This window comes from Dissoconium aciculare, assembly GCF_010015565.1.
Source record: "Dissoconium aciculare CBS 342.82 unplaced genomic scaffold K489scaffold_19, whole genome shotgun sequence".
NCBI lineage: Eukaryota > Fungi > Ascomycota > Dothideomycetes > Mycosphaerellales > Dissoconiaceae > Dissoconium > Dissoconium aciculare.
The window spans coordinates 109,461-130,674 of record NW_022984969.1 but is presented as its reverse complement, the minus strand read 5'-3'; the positions used below and the strand labels follow the sequence as shown (position 1 = coordinate 130,674).

The 21,214-nt window shown below is 53.6% G+C and overlaps 6 protein-coding genes across 6 annotated transcripts; 1 reads left to right on the top strand and 5 right to left on the bottom strand.

Moving 5' to 3' along the window:
• Nucleotides 1–678: 678 nt before the first annotated feature.
• K489DRAFT_327768 (kinesin light chain) lies at nt 679–3,646 on the bottom strand (the record flags this gene model as incomplete). The annotated part of the gene is made up of 2 exons (XM_033602017.1): nt 679–2,615; nt 2,668–3,646. The coding sequence occupies 2 exons, from the start codon at nt 3,644–3,646 to the stop codon at nt 679–681; spliced, it is 2,916 nt and encodes a 971-aa protein (XP_033455391.1).
• A 961-nt stretch (nt 3,647–4,607) lies between these two features.
• K489DRAFT_384964 (uncharacterized protein) lies at nt 4,608–7,259 on the bottom strand. The gene is made up of 2 exons (XM_033605983.1): nt 7,023–7,259; nt 4,608–6,960 (listed from the first exon to the last, which is right to left on the bottom strand). The coding sequence occupies exons 1-2, from the start codon at nt 7,066–7,068 to the stop codon at nt 4,943–4,945; spliced, it is 2,064 nt and encodes a 687-aa protein (XP_033455390.1). The 5' UTR covers nt 7,069–7,259; the 3' UTR covers nt 4,608–4,942.
• Nucleotides 7,260–9,751: 2,492 nt separating this feature from the next.
• On the top strand, nt 9,752–11,405 carry K489DRAFT_327833 (Zinc/iron permease; the record flags this gene model as incomplete). Its single annotated transcript, XM_033602019.1, has 3 exons — nt 9,752–9,806; nt 9,877–10,007; nt 10,092–11,405. The coding sequence occupies 3 exons, from the start codon at nt 9,752–9,754 to the stop codon at nt 11,403–11,405; spliced, it is 1,500 nt and encodes a 499-aa protein (XP_033455389.1).
• A 976-nt stretch (nt 11,406–12,381) lies between these two features.
• On the bottom strand, nt 12,382–13,392 carry K489DRAFT_391254 (uncharacterized protein; the record flags this gene model as incomplete). The annotated part of the gene is made up of 1 exon (XM_033606675.1): nt 12,382–13,392. One exon carries the CDS (start codon nt 13,390–13,392, stop codon nt 12,382–12,384), a length of 1,011 nt encoding a protein of 336 aa, XP_033455388.1.
• A 1,819-nt stretch (nt 13,393–15,211) lies between these two features.
• Nucleotides 15,212–16,947, bottom strand: K489DRAFT_327727 (serine carboxypeptidase; the record flags this gene model as incomplete). The annotated part of the gene is made up of 4 exons (XM_033602013.1): nt 15,212–15,983; nt 16,034–16,055; nt 16,121–16,712; nt 16,831–16,947. 4 exons carry the CDS (start codon nt 16,945–16,947, stop codon nt 15,212–15,214), a joined length of 1,503 nt encoding a protein of 500 aa, XP_033455387.1.
• Nucleotides 16,948–19,529: 2,582 nt separating this feature from the next.
• Nucleotides 19,530–21,064, bottom strand: K489DRAFT_413822 (uncharacterized protein; the record flags this gene model as incomplete). The annotated part of the gene is made up of 4 exons (XM_033608089.1): nt 19,530–20,264; nt 20,342–20,569; nt 20,626–20,727; nt 20,858–21,064. The coding sequence occupies 4 exons, from the start codon at nt 21,062–21,064 to the stop codon at nt 19,530–19,532; spliced, it is 1,272 nt and encodes a 423-aa protein (XP_033455386.1).
• Between the last annotated feature and the right edge of the window lie 150 nt (nt 21,065–21,214).

Below are 21,214 nucleotides of genomic sequence, written 5' to 3'. Positions count from 1 at the left end.
TGTCTCATCTACACATTTCCCAGCTGTTCTCCCCTTCGCTATCTAACATCCACTCCCACCCCTACTAACGTCCCTCCCGGCGTTGCGAATCGTCCTGGATAGCGAGCCAGCGCTGAAGAACCTTCAGCCATAACAATCCAACACCCGAATCAACTCGCTCGAAGGCATCGAGACTGCGGATCGACATGCTAGCCTCCCATCGACCGCTCAGCGCCCAAATTGGCTTCATCGTGCCGACGCTGTCGTCGATTCCGTCCTTGTGCGGTATTCGACCGCACCTGTCGATCGCGTCGCATCGGCGCGATCCAGACAGATCTCTCTGCAGCTGAGAACCAGTCCGATACATACGCCTACAAGTACGTGTTAGGACCGCCTTGCGACGATTCAGGAGTGTGACCACCACATGGTGTGAGTGCGAATTGCTGTTGTAGTAACAAATGCAACAATTCATCTTCATCGGCGCCATTTCTGCCGGAATGGAAGCCGCTTCCTGCTCTTCTTGTTAACGTGGTGAGCACTGTCGGCGCTATGCGTGAGATCGAGCGGACGTCATTCCGTAACAGCGTGCTGGGGCCAGTTCGGGTGTGAGTCTTCAAGGCGCTTACTCGCTTCAATTGCTCTGGCTAGCTCGTGCTCCGATATAAGGCGATTCGGGCGATTTTCCGTGAGCGATGTCTTCTAGATCGTAACAATATGGTCTAGTAACTGAATCCCCTCCTTCGTCTGCCCGTTCTCTATATATGCCATTACTAGTGCGTACTGCGACGCGAGCCGGTCCGGATGATCCTCCGCGAGCGATGTCTTCTGAATCGTAACGATCTGCTCTAGTAGATAGATCGCCTCCTTCGTCTGCCCGTTCGCTCCATATGCTAGGGCTAGTTCGTACTGCGATACGATCCGTGACGGATGTTCCTCCGCGAGCGATGTCTCCTTATAGATCGTAACGACCTGCTCTAGCAGCTGGATTCCCTCCTTCGTCTGCCTGTTCGCTCGATATGCTAGGGCTAGTTCGAGCTGCGATACGAGCCGTGACGGATGATCCTCCGCGAGCGATGTCTTCTTCTGGATCGTAATGACCTGCTCTATTATCTGAATTGCTTCCTTCGTCTGCCCGTTCGCTTCATATGCTCTAGCTAGTGCGTACTGTGACGCGAGCCGGTCCGGATGATCCTCCGCGAGCGATGTCTTCTCAATCGTAACGACCTGCTCTAGCATATGAATTGCTTCCTTCGTCTGCCCGTTCGCTATATGTGCTAATGCTAGTACCCACTGCGACTCGAGCCGGTCCGGATGATCCTCCGCGAGCGCCGCCCGGAAGCGGCACGAGTGATGCAGCCACTGCAGTGCTTCCTTTATTCTTCCATCTACTTGCAGACAGCACCCGACGTTGTAGTAAAGCTGGCTCGCTTCCCTCGCCTCGACACCACAACCGTCATGCTCGTGCTGCTTCCGCACTCGCGCCGCGTGCGGCGTATATGCTCGCCACGTTGCACGATTGCGATGGTTTTCGGCCGTCGGAAAGATCGCCGCCAAATGCGCGACTACCCGCAGCTGTGTATCGTGCAACTTGCCATTTTCGCGCAGCCATATCCAGCACGCCAGATGGACGAGCCGGTGCATTTCGTAGGCCATCCCATCTGTCCGCTTGCTGACAAATGCATATGAAGAGAGTGTACCGATCGCTTCGAGCATTCGCGCCTCCGGTACTATTGGAGGAAGAATCGAGTGAGGGATGTCCTTCCATTCAATGCATGCTATGAACCGCAAAAGGTCCGCCGCTTCCGAATCCCGTTCTTGAATCTGCTCAAAGGACACTATCCATGTCCGTGCAATTGCGTTGCTCGATTGCTCGTAGCGCGTATGATCGCGGATCTCCTTGCTCAGGAGACATGCCTTGTCGTCGTCGGTGCCTCGAATCAGTCTCAAATATTCGGCGATCGACAGGTTGGTGTTAATGTTCAGGTACGCCGCTGCTTGCGTGATTGCGAGTGGAACATAGTCCAGCTCTTCGAAGAAATCGGTCACTACACTTGTCTCCTGCAAGAACTCCTTGCGGTTCAATGCGTGCGTCAGCAGTTGGTTCGCCTCGTCCGGCTGCAACTTTACCAGCTCAATGGTGTTGCTACCGACCAGCTGCTGCGCGACCGCTGTCGTCCGCGTCGTGAAGATCACCGAGCCATCAGCACTGTACGGCAGGTACGGCAGCAGCTTTTCCACAACATGCATGTCATCGGCATTGTCGACGATCAGCAGCCACTTGCCTGCCTGCGGTCCGCTTAAGTATGCCTTCACAACTTCTTTGACCTCTTCATTCTTGTCTGCTGCTGTTCGTATCCCGAGCTTCTTTGCAATCTCTCTCATCGCACGCTCGAAAGTCTCTGCGCTTACAGCAGGCACCCAGAAGATCGACACATCGCGTTGCTGTTCCATCACGGTATACGCAAAGCTTAGCACGACTTGCGTCTTTCCGATACCGCCGAGGCCGACTACGGCTAGCTTTTGGCAATCTCGAGCTGTGAAGAGCTTCTGATGGAGTGTCTCGAGGGCACGTTGTCGGCCGATGAATTGATGGTTCTTAGGCAACGGAATGTACACTACGCTTATAGAATTGGCATCTCTAATCAGCATGTTCACAAGTATCGTCGTTCATTCTATCAATCTACATACCTGTCGCTTCGAGGGCAGGCCGAATCTTGGCGACCTCTGTCGCAGGCATCCATAGTAGAAACTCTCGTGCATACGCTGCTGCCGTCGCGGCCGCGTAAGGCTGCCACCGCTTGTTCTTATGCGAGTCGGCATAATCGCAAACGCCGCGAATCACGAGACACGGAAACGAGTCCATTAAGCCTGCTGCTTCCATCTCGAAGCAGATCACTTCTTCCTGCTGCGCGATTCGATCTCGCGTGCGCCCATCCTTCATTACTTGGTCACCTGACGCAATGTTGCCGTAATGCACGCGCGGTCGGTGGTGCAGGCGTTCATCCCGCTGCACCACGCGCGAACGGTCGCAGTTCTTGCATGTCTTGCCGCTTTCGTGATCGTAGTCGGCTTCGAAGAGCTCGTCGCGGTCGTTCCCAGGGCGGACGAACCCCTCGTCCTCCATCGCTGGGTATTCGGACAGCATCTTCGCCAAGTGCTGCTCTAATTCAGGGCGTCGCAGCAGGTGCTCCGCCTGCAGACCTTGCAGTGCGCTTAAGAGCTCGCGCGGCGGCTTGTTGAGTGTGCCGGTTCGCCGGGAAGAACCACCGGCCTCCGTCTTGCCAAAATCAAATTGCACCACTCCGCCATGTTGTCCGGTAGGCTGGCTTACGATCACGTCCCCAAGCCGCACATCCACATCTTCGCTCCACACTCCCCCGGCGATGCCTACCATCAAGCCGATGCGGATCGAGAAGCTGCGCATCATGTCCTGGGCCACTACCGCAGCCGACGCTTTGCCTTTCATGCCGGCTGGGAGGCAGGCGATGACCACCCGATGCGCGCCGATCGTGCCGAATGTGTAGTCGCTCACATCGCCCAGCGCCGGCGGCAGGCGTTCATGCCGTTTGTCGAGTATGGCAACGGCTGCTGCTTTTTCCGTCGCCAGCGCACAGATAATTCCAACATTGTATGTGTCGCGCGGGAAAGCGACGCCGGGCGTCGGCATCGTCGTCGGTATCGTCCTGGTCGTGGATGTGAATTCGCGCCGTGAGGTTTTGCGACAGAACGGGACAGTCTTGCCAACATCCACGTCAGCTAAGGATATACAGCTTTGTATCCACTAATAGAGCGGAGCAGGCGATGTTGCTGTGCGTGCTGCGCCACCACGACGTGGCAAGCTGATCGGCGAACTGCATCCACAGCCGGATCCTTATCCTTGCCGCTGCCGTGGGGCGCTGCGGTGACCCCGCCACGATCGTGTTTGAGACGCAGCCATGCCGTCAAGGTCCTTGCATCGTCCGGTAACTTGTAAGAGGTCGGTCAACAGTCAGAAGAAGCTTGAGTGGTGAACACCTGCGCGATATAGCTGTGGCAGCCGGCAAGTGCAGTGTTCGGAATTTGTGGAGTAGTAAATTTGCGCAAGTCAATTATTATGGTCAGCAAGTGTATTGAAGCCAATGATCCTCGGTGGACTCCGTCGCATCACTAGGCTGCTCATTCCGTCGATATGTAATAAGTCATGAGCAGCGACCCATTCCTACAGAAGCCGAGATTCCTTGTCTTTCGCGGTGCCGGCAGAGAGATGAACAATGGTGCATGTTTCTGTGATGGACGATAATAAGGCGGGCGACGCCCGCGGAGGATCATCCGGGCCGCCCTATATCGGAGCACGCGCCGGCCAGAGCAATTGAAGCGACTAAAAGTTTCGAAGATCCGCGGCAACGGGATTTCAATGCGCCAAATGCGAGCGTCCGTAATTACCAACTACACTAATTCACCTGTCTGAATGACCAGCGTTGTAGACCATGGTGGTCTCAGGGGCTTCGGTATGAACGGGTGTGTTTGGGTGGATCACGGAGGGGCATAGAATGGTTCTTCGAGCATGACTCAGCAATAGAGGTTCCAAAAACGAGATCATGATGAACGTCGACGGCGGCAGCGCTCGGGATCGCGTAGCTTTGGTATGATAGAAATCGTATGATTAAGAACAGCGATGGAGCTTTTTCTAAGCGATCAAGTGTATTAAACACCTATAAATCTGCACAGATCGACATTACATCCATACGGATCGACCGACGGATGAGGTTCGGATTCTGTACAAGGAAGGAATCGGTGACAGCATCTGCGAGAAACGCCCGATTCGGACACACAGCCGTCAATAGATGACTAACATCCCGGTCGAAATCCTAAGCATTTTAGAGCGCGTTGAAATTGGTGGTGCAGAATATTATGGATGAAAGTGTTCAATGCTGGCTTGCTACCCAGGGTGGCTCGCGAGGCCGAGAGAGACGTTCGTCGATCATCATTTCCCTGCCAACCTCTTCATCCTCTCCTCCGCCGCCCGAGCCCGCTTCTCCCTCTCCATGCGCATCCTCATCTCCTCGCTCATGCCCTTGCTCTCCTCGCGCCTCCTCTCCTCCGCCGTCATCGCAAGTTTCCCTCCACCACCTCCTAATAATCCACCGAGGAGGCTACTGCCCTTTCCAAACCTCCTCTCTCGAGAAGTTTCCTCCCGGGCGGCATCCTCCTTCCTGAGCCGTTCCGCTTCCGCTTCGCGCCGGGACTTCTCCGCCGCAGCGTCGGCGTCCTTTTCGGATTTCTCGGCCGCCGCGCGGGAGGTGACTTCGGCTTGGGTCAGGGGCGGCGGGACGTTCGCTGCGTCCCAGCGGAAGGCTTCTTCGCCAAGGAGGCCGCGGGCGAGGCGGAAGGCATCGCGCGTGGCGCGGTCGCCGCAGAGTTCGAAGGGGGTTTTGCCGTGCGGGTTGCGGATCGTCGGGTCGCCGCTGGCTTTGAGGAGCAGGGCGGTGACGCAGGCCGGGCTGCAGCTGGAGGCGGCGAGGTGGAGGGGCGTGGGCGCGTGATGGTTTGCGTCGGGTGGGTGGAAGGGGAAGCTGGAGGGGAGATTGTTGGTTTGGAGGTAGGTGAGCATCGCTGGGGCTTTGGAGCGCCGGATCAGGGCTTGGAGCTGGGTGGTGTGGAGAATGGCTTCTTCTTCGGCGGGGGTGGGTTTCGCTGGTTTGGGGGCCGCGTTCGTTTTGAGCTTTTGGGATGCTTCCGCTTTGGCTGCTGCGGAGGCGGCGGTGGCGGCGGCTTCACGAGCGAGGGCTGCTTCGTCGACGGTGGAGACTTTGACTCGGGTGAGTTCGATGAAGGATCGCATCAGTTCGGATTGGGTGGCGCGGCGGGTGCTGAATGGGAAGCCACGTATACGAGGGTCTCGGCTATCCAGAACTTGATCTTCATAAGGGCCGAAAAGCGTTCTCCGGTTGGTGGTTCCCGTAGCGCGAATGAAAAGCAATTCCGAGTCGTCGATATATGAACGCCATCCTGCGAGCAATTCTCGAACTTCCTCGACCAATGCAGTCTCATTATATCTTCGAATCCCCGCACCAGCCGAGTGAGCGTTACCCTTGGCATTGTCATTCGCCGATTGAGAGCCACCTTGTTTCCGACGAGTGGTGTAACGATGGAAGGTTTTGGAGGCAATGACGGTCGCGGTTCGATCTTCCACGCCGGCTTTTTTCGTGGATTTGGGTGTCAGGGATACCAGCATAGCAGCGAAATGACCACCGCCGATCATACACAGGAAATAATGAGGACCTGATGCGCTTGTATTCTTCTGAATCATAGAGGCTGGTAGAGCGACACCGCCGTCTTCCTCGCCGTCCTCATCGACAACCTTTTTGGGTTTGACATGTACCGGTGGAGGCTTGGGAGTGAGCTGTTTCTGTTTGAGTGTTTCCACGAGCTGGTCTTCTTGGTTTTGCACGTCATTCGAGAACAAAACTCGGTATATGCCGAGTGAAGTATTCGAAGGGAGCTGTGGAGTAGAGAACCATAGTAGGGGCGGTTTCCCCGAACCGCGCTTTCTCTGTTTGGTTGGTGCATCATCGGCATCGCCGTCGACGATTTTGGCTTGCTTCTTCAACAGCGCATTCAACGTCGAGTCTTTGGGTTTGGATGTGGCATCGTCATCGTCGCTGGCCTCGGTATCAGAATCATCGGAACCGGACAAGCTCTCGTCTAGGTTGCCGACCAAGCGTTCAAATTCTGCTTCGCCGACGGGTTTGGTCCCGCGAAGTTTCAACTTCAAATTGTACCCATGTAGATCGGAACGAACATGCAATCGTTGATCTGCTAAAGTGGAGAATGACAGGCCGCAAAGACTACATGAGGTTGCTGACGAGGGACTGCCGTCTTCTTTGTCGGCGGCCTCACTTGATGAGGTCTTGACGGGTGTCTCGCTGTAAGTGTTCAAGGATGATGATTGTTGGATCTTGGGTTGGAGGGTATTCAAGAGATCGGCAGGAAGATCGAAGACTGCACAGTATACATCAGCTGCAGTGTCTTCGACGGCCTATCTCATGTTTGGTATATCGTACCGTAGAGAGGTCGTTGTAAGAGTTTGTTCTCGGGTGTTTGTACCATCATTCGTGGACAGCGGCTGTCGCTGGCCCGGTACGTTCGTGGCTCGTGGTTGGTTGTAGTGCAGTCTTGCCAGTGGTGATATTGTTGCTAGAAAATGTACGATGGAGGATGAGAAACAATGCGTAGGTGAAGATCTCGACCTCGACCTCACGTGATCATAAAGTGTATGGTCAACAGCAAAATGTAATACGACTCATCGATATATATCATACGGCTCATCACCACATCGCCATCGTGAAGTGCGGTCACGATATCCAGTCACCGCAACCCTAAGGAGGGATGTTTGGCAATACGATGCGTCATGATGAGTCATGCATATTTGTTCAATGCAATGAATTCGACCGCTGCACCCGCGTTGCATATCGAACTAAGCAAATGCACATGTGCACATGTGTGATATGCAGATCATTGTGCATCGTTCATGTTATCATCATGGCTTATTTGTTATGTTTTCCTGTGTGTGGAATATACGATGTATATATCATTTCAATACTATCACCATCACCGTCATGAAATTTTTGAAGCAGGTAGCGGTTGAGTGACCAAGGTCAGGCAGAAATATGGGAGGCCCACCATGACCGACCGCTCGCTCTCTTCGATACAGTGTGCTCCCCACCAATCAAAACCAGCAGCATCCTACCCAGCGGCGATACAATACTTCTTCTCTATTGACGGCGTGGAAAAGAAAGGGCTGAGCATGTCCACCCAGCACCGCCGCCAGCACCGGACCTCTGGTTCCGAAACTGCCCAGGTGTATCTATATACATCCCACACAGTACATGTACATAAATATTGCCCCCAGGGGTACATGGACGATGCGAACCATGGGTGGGTGGTAAACAGCAGTGAATGACATGGAGGTAGGCGGTCTGCTGGGTCAGGCATACACACATACACACACAAATACACTGGTCCCATTAATATGCGCGGGCTGGAAAATAATCCTGCACATGTGATGATGATGAGCGAGAGAGAGAGGTGTGGACGCGTCCGTGCCTGACCGAGTGACTAATTGACTGATATGTACCTGGGCAGGGATGTATCATGTCGTGGACTACTCTTGTACTGTACACACATGTACATGCCCAGCGACAAAGCGACGACAACGTATCGTACGGAACTCCTGGACAATGGCTCTCTGATATTTTATGTAATCCATGAGCTTTAGTCATTGTCGTGCTGAAGGTCCCGGACTCGACATGAATCATCGTCGACCGAGTACCTAGGTCGTACTGTATATTAGAAATCGATCGTGATTGTCGTACGGAGATACTATAGACAATTATAATGAACACCCACAAGAGCAATCATATAATGATGAAACATCCCGATCCGATACTTTTTTCCTGGATGATTACGTTTCGTCTCGTCTCTCTCCTCCTGTTGCTACTTATTATTATTATTATCATTATTATTAGGCCCCACGCGGTACCGAATGTCCAACGCGTGGGGTTCCTGGACAATTCCCTGGTTGGTGATTCGCGCGGGTCTTCCCTTGTCTTGTCCATCATCATCCACCCAGCCCTACTTGATTCCCACCTCCACCACCACCACACATCCCGCCTGATTTGGTCATCACCACTAACCACCACTGATCTCAAGCCAAGTCAAGTCGAGGCCTGGTTAAATCGTCTCACCAGAATTCAAGAAACCATCGTTGAGAGTTGATATTGCAGCAGTGGTCGGGTCAAGGATAGAAGAATATCATATGTATATATACGTATATATCAGAAGAGAGAAGCGGTGATGGTCGAAGAAGAAGAACAAAGGCGGGAGAAAGAGAGAGAGGAAAAGCACCTTGATGGACATCACTCACACACATACCCATGTGCGCGTCTCCCTCCCACCACTCACCATCCACGCATTTCTATACTTGGTACACTTCTTCCTTACCTAGATACAATCGTTGTTGTCGGTCAAAGGTCACTTGACACTCTGTAAATTATCATCATCATCACCGTCTTCTATTCACGATACCTCACGCCTTTCCTTCCTCCATCTCCACCATCTCGACCTCCTCTCACGCGACAACGCTCACCACACCTGAGACATCGTCACGTTCGTCGACTTCACCTCCAGGACATCACGAGTTTCTACGATTAAACGGCCTTGTCTCACTTCATTCCCTCGGCCACGCAGATAAAAATCTTCGACGAGTGTTCCAGCCAACAAGCCAACCAGCCAGCCAAGCTCATAGCAGTCCTCGAATCTACACTTCTGGTGTCTCATCCCACGTTCTAAATCTACCGCAGAGCGAGACTGGGCAGAAAGGCGTGTCTCATAGAAGGCAGAATAGAACGTCAAAGGGAAGAAGGACCGGCGACGACGTGCCAACCACACGGGAGAGTCTCAACCAAATAGAATCTCCATCGTCGACTACCACCCCTATCACCACCGTCGTCTTGTTCCACCCTCCCCTCTCCAACCGTCCTACCGGCCAACCACTCATCATCACTGGACGTGTGCCATTCTCCTCCCGCCCAGTCATTCGTTTCTTCACAGATCCGTGATTCAGCGGTGATTAAAGAAACGTCCATGGAACCTTCCTCGTTGTCAACGCCATAGTCCTTGTCCGAACGATCCTTGACCTTTGTTCTATTCTCCTCGACAGGACCCTTTGAACTTCCTCGTCAGCGGCTTTGTCTCATACCTTTTTTCCCTCTTCTGCATACCGACTTCCATCATGACGCTGTCCAATGATGACCGAGGTTGGATCATGACCGCCTTGAGTGGTTTGGGTGAGTTGATTATCTTGGAAAATTCCCGGTTTCACAAATGAATTCACACCCTGACACATTGCACCTCTAGCATGCATCGTCGGCGCATCTTTCATCTGCATCGATATTCTTGTCCGACAATTCCCAGGACAAAGAAACTTTCGCATCCAAGACAGCGATGTCTTTCTGTCCGTTTCACTTAGCATGAGTTTTGGCGTCATGGTAAGTTCTCCACCTCGGAAGATACAGATCGAAAGCAGCATCTCCCGTTCTCCAAGATTTCACATCTAACTGAATTTCTAATAGTTATTTTCTGCATTGTACAAAATGTTACCTTCATCGAAGAAATCATTAGAGGCCGCGGGATATTCACCAAAGGAGGCAGCCTGGATTTTAATTGCATGTTTCACCGGCGGCGTTGTGGGCATTCAGATCCTCTCACGGTTGATGCACAACTACATGTCTCATGACATTGTCGATTGTGGTCACACCCATCAGGAGGATGAGGAGGCCGCGCATAAACACGCCCACCATCACGACCACGACCATGACGAATCCCACGATGAGATGCGAAAGACGAGATCACGGACGCGCGCTGGGCGTGGCAGTTCCAGAAAGGCAGAATCCCAAGCCCATCACTTACAACCACGAAATTCCTCGACGATCCTAAATGAGACACGAGCATCTTCCCACGCGCCTCATCCCGCTTCAGAAGCCGCCAGACGACTATCAATAGATACCTCAAGAGATCCTTCTCGGCCGTCATTACCACAAAGATTGACCGCGAGCATAACATCCCTCGCGACACACCGAGATCCCTCATGCAACATCGACGAACCATGCTACGGCTTCAACGACCTCTGCGGCCCAGATTGCTTCCAAAAGGCCAGCCAGCGCGGTAGCACGAAAGGAGCGTCCTTCTCCGGGAGAAGAAGCAGCAGCGGCCGTCATCACTCGCGGCCGCCAAATATAACCCTGACGGAGACCACCCCTCTACTACGAAACCCCCGCTCCAACGACGACGGCCACCTCCGCGCCATCGGACAACACCACGACTCCCACTCCCACTCCTCAGAAACCTCCTCCGCCATCTCCGACGATGACGACTCCTCCCCCGAGACCAACCACCATCACCACGTCCCCACCAACACCTTCCTCTCCCTCGGCCTGCAAACCAGCATCGCCATCGCCCTGCACAAGCTCCCGGAAGGCTTCATCACGTACGCGACGAACCACGCGAACCCGAGCCTGGGGGCGAGCGTGTTCCTCGCGCTGTTCATCCACAACATCACCGAGGGCTTCGCGCTGGCCCTGCCGCTCTACCTCGCGACCTCGTCGCGGCTGAAATCCATGCTGATCAGTTTCTGCCTGGGCGGACTCAGCCAGCCGTTGGGGGCCGGCATCGCGGCGCTATGGTTCGCTCTCGCCGGTGAGGGGGGCTGGAAGCCCGAGGAGGGCGTCTACGGCGCCATGTTCGCCGTCACGGCGGGTATCATGGCCAGCGTCGCCCTGCAGCTCTTCGCCGAGAGTTTGGAACTCTCGCATAGTAAGCCTTTGTGTTTCTGGGGCGCGGTGGTGGGGATGGGGGTGATGGGGAGCAGTGCGGCGCTGACGGCGTGAGAAATCTCTCTCTCTCTCTCTCTCTCTGATTTTTGATGGGAGGTAGGGGGAGAGGTGAAGGGGGAGAGATGGAGTTTGCATATGAAAAGAGAAGAGAATTCGAAAAATCTCAGGCATTTATCTATACCTTGATTTTCTCAACGTCACTTTTATCTTTCCTCCAGAGGTTTTCTGGGAGAAGAACATCCCTAAAATAAATAACCTTTTTTCCTTCTCTTCCATCTCTCTCTTTCTCTTCTAGCTTCAATCTTCTATCTCGAGTAACTCCTTGTTTCTAACAATTGTCATGACGATAATACTCTCGACTACTCTATCGAATAGAACAAATGATGGGTAGATAGGCAGGGGCACATGGTGAGAGGGAGAGACAAAGCGAAGCAGACTGAAAGCGCGAAGATTTATCTAAGGTGTATAGAAGAAGTAGAAGAAGTAGGAATTGCACCGAGAAATATCCATGATGATTTGTATGTTTGTTTTTGGGGGGTGTCTTTTTGGATAGAGTTATATATATTGTTTGATTCTTCTCTCATGGGTATCGTTGCGTTTTCCAAAACAAAAAAACAGATCAAATGAAATCATGCGCGTTTTCCTTCCCTCCCCTTCCCTCTCCTTTCCGTTCCTTTCGTTCGGTTTATGGGGTTTGTAGGACGAAACTGCAGCATGGTCTTATTCCACAGGCAGGAGAAGAGAAGAATGATAAGGAGAGAAGAATACAGATATCTTGTGCAGGAGAAAGAGAGCTATCATCTCCTCCGTGGGGCCGGGCACTAACGTGCACCGGGTTGAACAGCTTTCAGAACGAGATCGACGGAGGGGAAAAGATCTGCTGATCGCGGCAAGTTCGCAAGGGAGGAAGGAGGGAAAAAACATTCGCATGGAAAACAGATTGATGCAACTCAGAGTGTCTCGTGATGGTGTGGAGGGTGATATCAGCCTGTCTGTGACGGAACCATCTCTCTCTCTCTCGAAGTTTCTTTCAAATCCACTTGGGGTACACCGGCTGGTTCCAATCAATCACGCCCTCGACGCTCTCGATGCGCTTGCCGCAGGTCCCGAAGAGTTTGTCCCAGAAACGCGTCTGCTTGCCGTAGTTGGCGCTGTGTCGCCAGCCCTGACGGTGGTGGAGATCGTGGTCCTCGGTGCAGAGCTCGGCGCCCACGAGGTTCAGGAACCAAGAGTTCGTCGACGGCGGCGTGACCCACAGGCGCACGCCCCCGTGCCCCCACAGCTCGGTGAAGACAATGTACTGGTGGCACATCCACCAATCGTAGAAGCCCATGGGGAAACCCATCGCCTTCATCGTGGCGTAGGTGAGCAAGGGGACGATGGCGACGTCGAAGATCTCCTGCTCCCAGTCGGCGTACAGGCTGAGGAGGGGTGTGGGGTGTTTGGTGAGGTGGTGGGTGCGGTGGAACTTCCAGAGCCCGTCGAATTCGTGCATGCAGCGGTGGTACCAGTAGAAGAAGAAGTCGAGCACGAGGCCGTAGACGCCGATCTCCACGACCACCCAGGGGCTGATGGTGAGCGGGGCTTGGCTGGTGCGGTAGGCGAGGATCACCGTGAAGAGGGGCCGGAATGTCGCGGTGGCGGTCAGACTGTCGAGGACTTTGCGCACGCTGGCGTCGGGGACTTGGTCGCGTTCGTGCTTGTCGCCGTCGAGGAAGCCGTATTTCGTTCCCAGGTCTCGGAGCAGCCAGAGTTGGTGGACGGCGTTGAGGTTGAAGGCAATCGTGTACCAGACGAAGGCGGCCGGGACGTTGAGGTTGCCGCCAAAGACCCAGATGAAGGCCTGGTGGACGATCATGGGCCAGATTGCGTGGAGGATTACCCAGATGTGAGCGTGGAGTTCAGGTAGGTAGCCCATTTTGTCGGTTTTGGCGTGAACTGCGGGCTTGTTTTTGAGGTCCGTTGGGTGCAGTCGCACGATGTGCATGACCCAGTGAGGGAGTTCCCATCCTTTGCCCGTCTCTCGCCAGGTGGACTTCATGGAGGTCTTGTGAATCTGATCCGGTATTTGACCCATCTTGCAAGATGTGATGTGTGAACAACAGCGGCTTGCTGGGGGTGTGAAGTCGAAAGTTTGTCGCAGAAATCAAACCAACCTAGATGAGGGAGGTTGTTTAACATTATGTATAATCTTGTTGATGGCCGAATGACTAGTGGGACCCGCCACATGAGATCGACCGTGCACGTCACAGGCGCAAACATGCCGAGATGGTCTAGCATTTTGGGCACTGCCTCATCAGGCAGCACAATAAAAAGATTTACTCCGGTCGTTATCGCTGTTGTTCGTCCCCAACAGAGGGATCTCATGGTCCGTCCATCGTGGGATTAATTCTCGTTACAGTTGCGCGGTACTCTACATACCAGAATCGCAATTCTAAACACATAATTGCCCAGTAAATATTGTCCTTCATGATGAAACATTCCATCAATTCGTGAGGGATTACCGAGAGGAATTAAGATTTATGCGGGGGTTGCGCCCGGTTTGGCGCCAGCGCAGGACGTCTCCCGCGGGCCGTCGTTCTCGCAAACTGGCGATTGCGATCGAGAGCGATGGTCCCTAGACCACCGTCGTGTGGATCACCGAGCAATCATACTCTGCAGGTATTGTAAACTGCCATGACGGTCGGAGGGCTGGCGCCGCTTCGTCCAATCAGAAATGATGCTGACCTTGGAATTTGCAGCGTGGCGCAGCATCAGTCTCGCATGTGAACATGAATTCATCCTCTCATTCCAAGCCGCGTGAGGATTCATGCCAGTCGCATGTGCTTGTTCAATGTATCGATCGATTCATATATTGTCCACCAGATCATTCTGATGCACACAGCACAGCCATTCTTTGACCATCGAGGAAAGCACGTTGACGTCCAAGAGACCGTAAGCATTCCACGATTTAGTCATCGACTGTTGTCGTCATGTGGGCCGGTCTCCATGATCGCCAGGGTCATGACATGATTTGCCACCGCTTCAGTCTTCACGACCTCGCAGTCGTCCCGTGCTGGCTTCGTCTAGAACTTCAGGGCCACATGGCATTGAGATTTCCTTTCGATCGTGGCGTAGATTAACTTCTCGATGATGAAGATCGACCGACCCGACGAGGAACAAAAATATGAGCAACGTCTTGGAATTGTTTATCCCATCTCGATATCAGTTTCAGAGTTGTGCCCGTCGATCAGCATCTGTCTACCATGACGTCTCACCCAGAGCGGACACAGAAAACGAAAGGGTCACCCGCGTCACCTGATCGTCAGTCACGTGAATTGACAAACATCCTCCCTCTCACCTAAGTATACATCTACAGCCAAAATTCCGAGTATTTGCAGCACAGCCACAGCATACTTTACTACGTCCAACCTGTCGTTCACTTCCACTCCAGAACGGTGAGGAAATGCTGCTTAGATCGCGGCGCCAGCGCTGCAGGTAATTCTGTTGCCTTGAGCATAGTGGAGACCAGACGATTCCCTGCTGGAGATATTGAGTCCAGAAGCGGAAACCAAGCCGCCGCTCGGCAGAGAGCTGGAGATCTGGACTTCACGTGACAGGGGGCTGGACAACTTACGGTCACGTGAGAGTTGGTTGAAGACGAGAGTTTCACGTGATATCTGCTGCCTCAAGCTGTCACTCTTTGCCCTAACCCTAAAAGCCGCCCGATCGCGTCACGTGCTCGCTCAAAGGGCACTCGATGTCTCTTCTTTCGAACCATCACGTGAGGACATAATCACGTGATCATGAGGCCTGCCTCATATCCTGTTTGATTCACTCCCATGTTTCTAGGCGAATATACATCCGTACATCACCTCTCATCATTTCCCACCGTACGTCTTCGGTGGCGGCGATCCATAGCCTCCTTTCTTCGGGCCCGGCCATTGATCCACAAACTTCTTGATCTGCGCAATCTCCGCCTGTTGGACCTTGGCAGCGCCAGCATTGACATCGCCATTCTTGATGCTCAGATCCGAACAGTGGAAGCCTCCCGGGACGACGTTCACGGGAACATCCGCCGTGCTCTGGAGCGGTCCACCGGGGCGGAAGTCCGCCGAGACCGTCGCGTCGCGCCACGGGTCATACTGGCCGTTTGTGAACACCAGCCGCGTCGTGTTGACGTGGTCCCATCCGCCCGTGTAGGTGTTCACGTCCGCTTCGGTCTTCCCCTTGGCGGAGGCGAACGTCTCGCCATGCGGGCCGGTGGGGAAGTACAGCGCGCACTGCCGCTGGAAATACTCCGGGGTGATGAGTCGGGAGACGATCGAGGGCCGCGATTTGGGCGCCCCGGTCTGCCAGTATCCGAAGGGTTCGTTGCAGAGCATCCATTGCCACTGGCGGTCCAGCGTGTTGCTGAGGCTCGTGTCGGTGAAGATCGGGTTGCTCGCGTTGTAGGTGTTGTAGCACTCGGTGTTGTAGGTTCCCTCAAAGTACCCGTAAGACTCGCAGTTGCCGGGGAAGAAGACTTCTTTCCACCATTTGGCGTAGCCATCCAATGCCTTTGTTACGCCGACTCCTTCGGCGCCCGGGAGGAGGGCTTTGTTGGTTTGGTTGACGGAGTTCTCGATGTAGTCGCACCATTGGAAAAATCCCCTGCGGGCAGTCAGAAGGTGTAAGTCAAGCAAGATCAGCGAGGTACATACTGCGTCCTGTAAAATTGGTTGCCTATTGACGGTCAGAATCAGTAAAAATCAATCGAAACAAAAAATCCAAACCCCAAAAAATCTCACCTTGCCAAAGCCACGGGCCATTCTCCAATGCGCCCATGAAATCATCATTATGCTCCACACTCTCCAGCCCAAACTTCGCCTTGAGATCATACTGTTCCTTCTTCGATCCATGGAGGAGGACATTATCCATGTAATCGATAACCTTCGAAACATCACTGCTGCAATTCTTCGGCATCCCCTGCTGGACCGGATCGAAATACGTCCAAAGGTCCGAAATCGCCTCGACGACCGCACTGCTGGCGAGATAAGCCCAGAACGTCCCCGGCGCCACGCTCTCCGTCCACGCCGTGAGGGCGCCGGAATACGAGCCTCCGACCAGCACCCATGGGACGGCGTCGGCGTTGGTGCGTGCGCGGGTGAAGGGCAGTTTGACGTTGTTGGCGAAGTTCGTGAGGTCGAGGATGCTGTTCTCGAGGGTGAGGTATTGCATGTTGGCGGTGGTGAGTTCCGGGAAGGGCGAGCTGTAGCCCCAGTAGCGGTGCTCGAGGACGATCGTCGCGGCGCCGATTTCTTGCGCAATGGCGCCGGTGAGGGTGCGGTTGCCGAGATAGCCGGTGTAGGCGCTGGCGTTGGACTCGCCGGGGGTGGAGATCTGTTTCATATGGGACAGGTCGGTTAGTCGCTCCTGTTCATCTGTGTTGATGTGTTCCCTCGAGATGTTCTAAAACTCATCCTCGGATTGGGAAACGGGAGGAGGATTCATATCGTACCACGACGGGACTTCCTGGTCCTTTCCAGAATTGATTCGAGTACCAATAGGTCTGCTCGAAGGTGCCCAACTCCGGTCGCTTATGATCGATGAGCTGGCGGAACGTGGCATTTCCCATGATCGGTGGCTTTTCCATGCCATGGCCGGGTATCTTCCAGAGACCTCTGAAACCACGGCCTTCAGCAGCATGCTTCTTGTGGTCGATGGGGTCGGCGGTCACCGAGGTCGCTAATGCGAACAAGGCGAGACTCGTGAAAGTCCGCATGTTGACGATTGTTTGAAGCTGCAACTTGAGATCAAATGTTCCAGACGTCGACAATGATCAGAGAGCAGGGAAGTAAATCGCTACCACCACAGCGAACAGTTCAACTCAACAAGAACAGAACGAGAAATAGGAAACGGTAAGATGCGGCCTCGCGGCACATTCTTGTATATAGCTTCGGCATCACTCACACATATCAGCATTCATCGTGCCACACACCCTCCGGGCAGCACAACCACCGAGACGATCATCAACAACCGTGTGGCACAAGCAGCGACAAGCAATGATAAAGCTTTCGCGCATGGCGTATATCTCCACACGGGGTCAATCGTCCGAACACGACATGGCGATGTAACCTGCTGGTAGTCCAGCGACAGGGTGGTTTTGCCGCTCGCCGCCAGTGGTCCGAATGTCGACCAATTGACGAAGCAGCAACACGAGAGGGAATGTAGATACTGTAACGAGTCGAGAGAGCTGTTCGTTTGCTCCGAAGTGCTCAAGTCGAGCTTGAGCTTTGTGGGAAAGGATCGTCGCGCGGCTTAGGCCTGATCAGGAAGGCGAGGAGGCGACCACGCCCGATTTAAGCTTCGCTGTGGGAGAGATAAGATGTCTATCGCCGCCGGCCCATGGCGCCATTCCCGGGCATGGTATCTTGAATGGGTTTACGACTACATCATCGTAGGATGTTCTGCCTGACAGATTGGTGTCTGTCGTGCCAGAGCTGTTGTGTGATGAGCTCCTGTCATCGTGTCCATTGTTTGACTGCAGTGTGCGAGTCTGATGCTCCCACATGAGTAAGGGTTGGCCATGTGGCCAGCCATGATGAGACATTCCCGACGATCGACGGTGGTGCGGCGTGAAGCGAGGGGTTCATCATCATAGCCTCACACGACGGAGCAATGGCGAAAGATGCGGCACGGGTCAGGAAGAGAGCTAAGTTGGCACGCGCCATGATAAGGGAAAATCTGGCAGTGATCATCTCTCAGATAGTGCGTGCATGCAGCCAGGAGATGGGAGGAAAAGAGGGACAAGTGATCGCCGTTCCTTCTGTCCGTTCTTGCATCCCCGTGAAAGGCGATTGACTGGTTGGATAGCAAGCAAGCAATCAATCAAATCAGGCTGAATACCAAGCTTTTTCGGTGGCAGAGGACAAGCAGACTTGGTGGTGGCAGGCAGACTCCATTGGTGAAAGCCATAATGTACCTGTTCGCGGCGCTTTTTCCAGAAGCAGCGTAGAAGGGAGATAATGGCGGAAACCACTGTCTCGGAGGGCGATGATTGGTTGGGTCCGGCGACGCCGACGTTATTAGATGATCTTCCATCATACTGATTCACATCCCCGGCAGATGATGCTACGATATAATCTATAGCCTTTTCATGTGATGGTGGTGATCATTAACGCCATATGATTGTTTTGGTCTCTTATGGCCATCGCTGTAGTATCGATGTGGCGGCCGAGGTGGGATCAGACGGATTTCTCCCTCCATAATGGACGAGACAAGCTTCTAAGACACAGGAGAAGACGTAGTCGAGGATTTTCATTTCCAGCCTTATGCCACACGTGAGACGGCACGAGTGAGACAAAATGGCAACGATGTGGCAGATCACGAACCGCTGAAGTCAGCCATTTCGGATCATCACGTAGCCGTTCGCAGAGGGAGGTGCACATGAGTGAAGAACAACGACTATTGCAGGAAATAACTGCACATGTAACAAGTAGTAAAAATGCTCGCAAACATCATCACGACGACATTTCCACAGAAGTCTCACATGGCATTGACGGTGGAATGAATTAATTGTTTTTGGATTCTAATGTGAGGGTATTGCAACAATGAGTTCCGCCTCGCCAGGAAGGTCTTAGCTGTGTCCTCTTCGCCTTCAAAGCAGACGCGCTTCCTCTACAGATCTGCGATGTCGGCGCGTAACGCCAACATCCACTACGCATCCTTCTCCGTCTATCGATTCTTGAGCAGATCAAGCCGAGCACGACGGAGGAACCGGGTTCGTCCTTTTGCGAAACCTGTCCACATCATGATCATCTGCTTCAGCCGCTGAGACGATGGACATCAGTAAGCCTTCGTGGATAAATAGGAGAGCGAGAGAGAGAGAGGGGGGCAATTCTGCGAGAGCAGACTGCGAAAGAGACACGCGTTGACCATGACGCTTTCCTCTTCGAATGATGACAAAGCACTCGACTTCTTTGTCTGGTTTGTAAGCAGCAGAAACCAGATGAATACTGAAATGCCCGTGACCCGCAATGGGAACGTGTTTCAGCTTGGGTGGATCCAGCGACGATGGACATGAGCAAGGGAAGATCGTTGTTGAAAATCTCGGAAAAGGGTGGAAAGTTCGGAAGTAGAGCATGTCCATCGACAGCAGGGGTCCCCAAGAGAAAGTTTGAGAAGCCAGAGAACAAGAGGCAAGGGGTACAGATCTCATCAATCGAATTCCCTCTCGGCCATCAACCCCGTCTTCGTCTTGCCCCTCGTCATCTCCTCCGTCCCTTCCTCGAACTTGACCTCCACCGTCGAAACGACCACGATGTCCTTCCCCGAGCCTTTCTTCGAGGAGGCACCTCCGCCACTGCTGTGCAAAAGCCCGTAGTTGGATCTCTCCGCTCGGGTGACCGTCCACGCCTGGTCGCAGGACAGACTCATCTGCAGGGCATGCATGGCGGAAGGGCGATCGGGTGTGGATTTCTTGCGGCGGAAGGAGAAGTAGCTTGGACGTTTCGGCGAGCGGTCGTAGCTTGGCAAGGCGGTGTCCCCGCCTAGAGAAGAGGAAGGTAGACAGGGTGTGGTACTTGTTGTGGTTGTTGTTGATGATGATGTTGTTGTTGTTGTTGGCAGAATTTCGAGGGTGGAGGGGTGGAAAGCGAGACAGATTAGGGAGGCGCAAATGACGGAATAGGTCAGCAGGACTTGCATGATGACTTCGGTGGTGGCGTGTTGGGAGGGGATGTCCACTGCTGGTGAGTCTTGTAGGGCTAATCCGAGGCTGACGATGCGCAAGATTGCGAGGGCGATGATGGGGAGGCGGAGGAGAGCGAAGAAAATGGTGCGGAAGCGAGTCAGTCTCTTGCCGGAGCACTTTAACGAGAGGTAAATCGGATAAGAGATGAGAGCGATTTCGTAGATGATGCCGAGAAGTTCTACGGCGGTCCAATGACGGAACTATGGATTTCCAGTCAGCGAAATGGTCAGGTGTATATCCTTGAAGATTCTAAGAGGAGCTTGTCTGAATCACGAACCATGGCTTGACGTGCACTCTGCAATGACTCGATCCGTGGCTTCAAAGGCAACTCCTGAGCAGCGACGAGGATAAAGGCCGGTAAGGCAAGGACAAGGCCGGCGATCAATAGAGTCACAACCAATGCATGCTCCCGTTGTGAGGCAACGAAGCGAAGGAATAAAGTCGCCACTGCGATTTTCGCTGCGAAAAGTGTGATGATGTAAAGCAAATCACTCGTGTAGGTCATCTACATCCATCGTCAGTCTCCAATCGGTCGTGGATCTTGGTTTCCCTTAGACATACCTTGCCTACCGACTCCAGGACAGCGGCCTGCAGATCCGGTTTCTTCGCGAGACTAGTGGGAAGATCCAGCATGACGACAATCTGTTGCGCCAACGAGAGTACCTGGGGGAAAGCAAATCCGCAAACGTTAGCCAACATCTCTTGGGAACTGCCAGATCGCATCCCGCCTTGAACTCCTCCTCGCATCCGCTTCCGCCAGGAACAGAGTCGAGGGAAAGGAAAAGAAACTTACCGTAGCAAACAAAGCCGCCCAATCATCCAACCCGAACAATTTCCCCAGCGGTCTCCGCATTTCGATCCTAGCCGCCATGACCAACCATGCGAAAATCATACACAGCACCACCACGATCCGGACCAGGCCGCTGGGGTCATGTTCGTCCTCGACGACGCCATAGATGAGGTCCCTTCGGAGAGATTGGGGCGGGAGGAACGCGCCCATTGTCTTTCTTTTGTTGTTGTCGTGCTCAATGAGTGTTTGGAGGAGATGACGATGACGATGATGGGAGCATCAATGAGCGCGGCGGGAGAGTGATGGCGCCCTTTACTCGCTCATGGACTGCGACGACCGACGAACATCACGGGAAGAGAG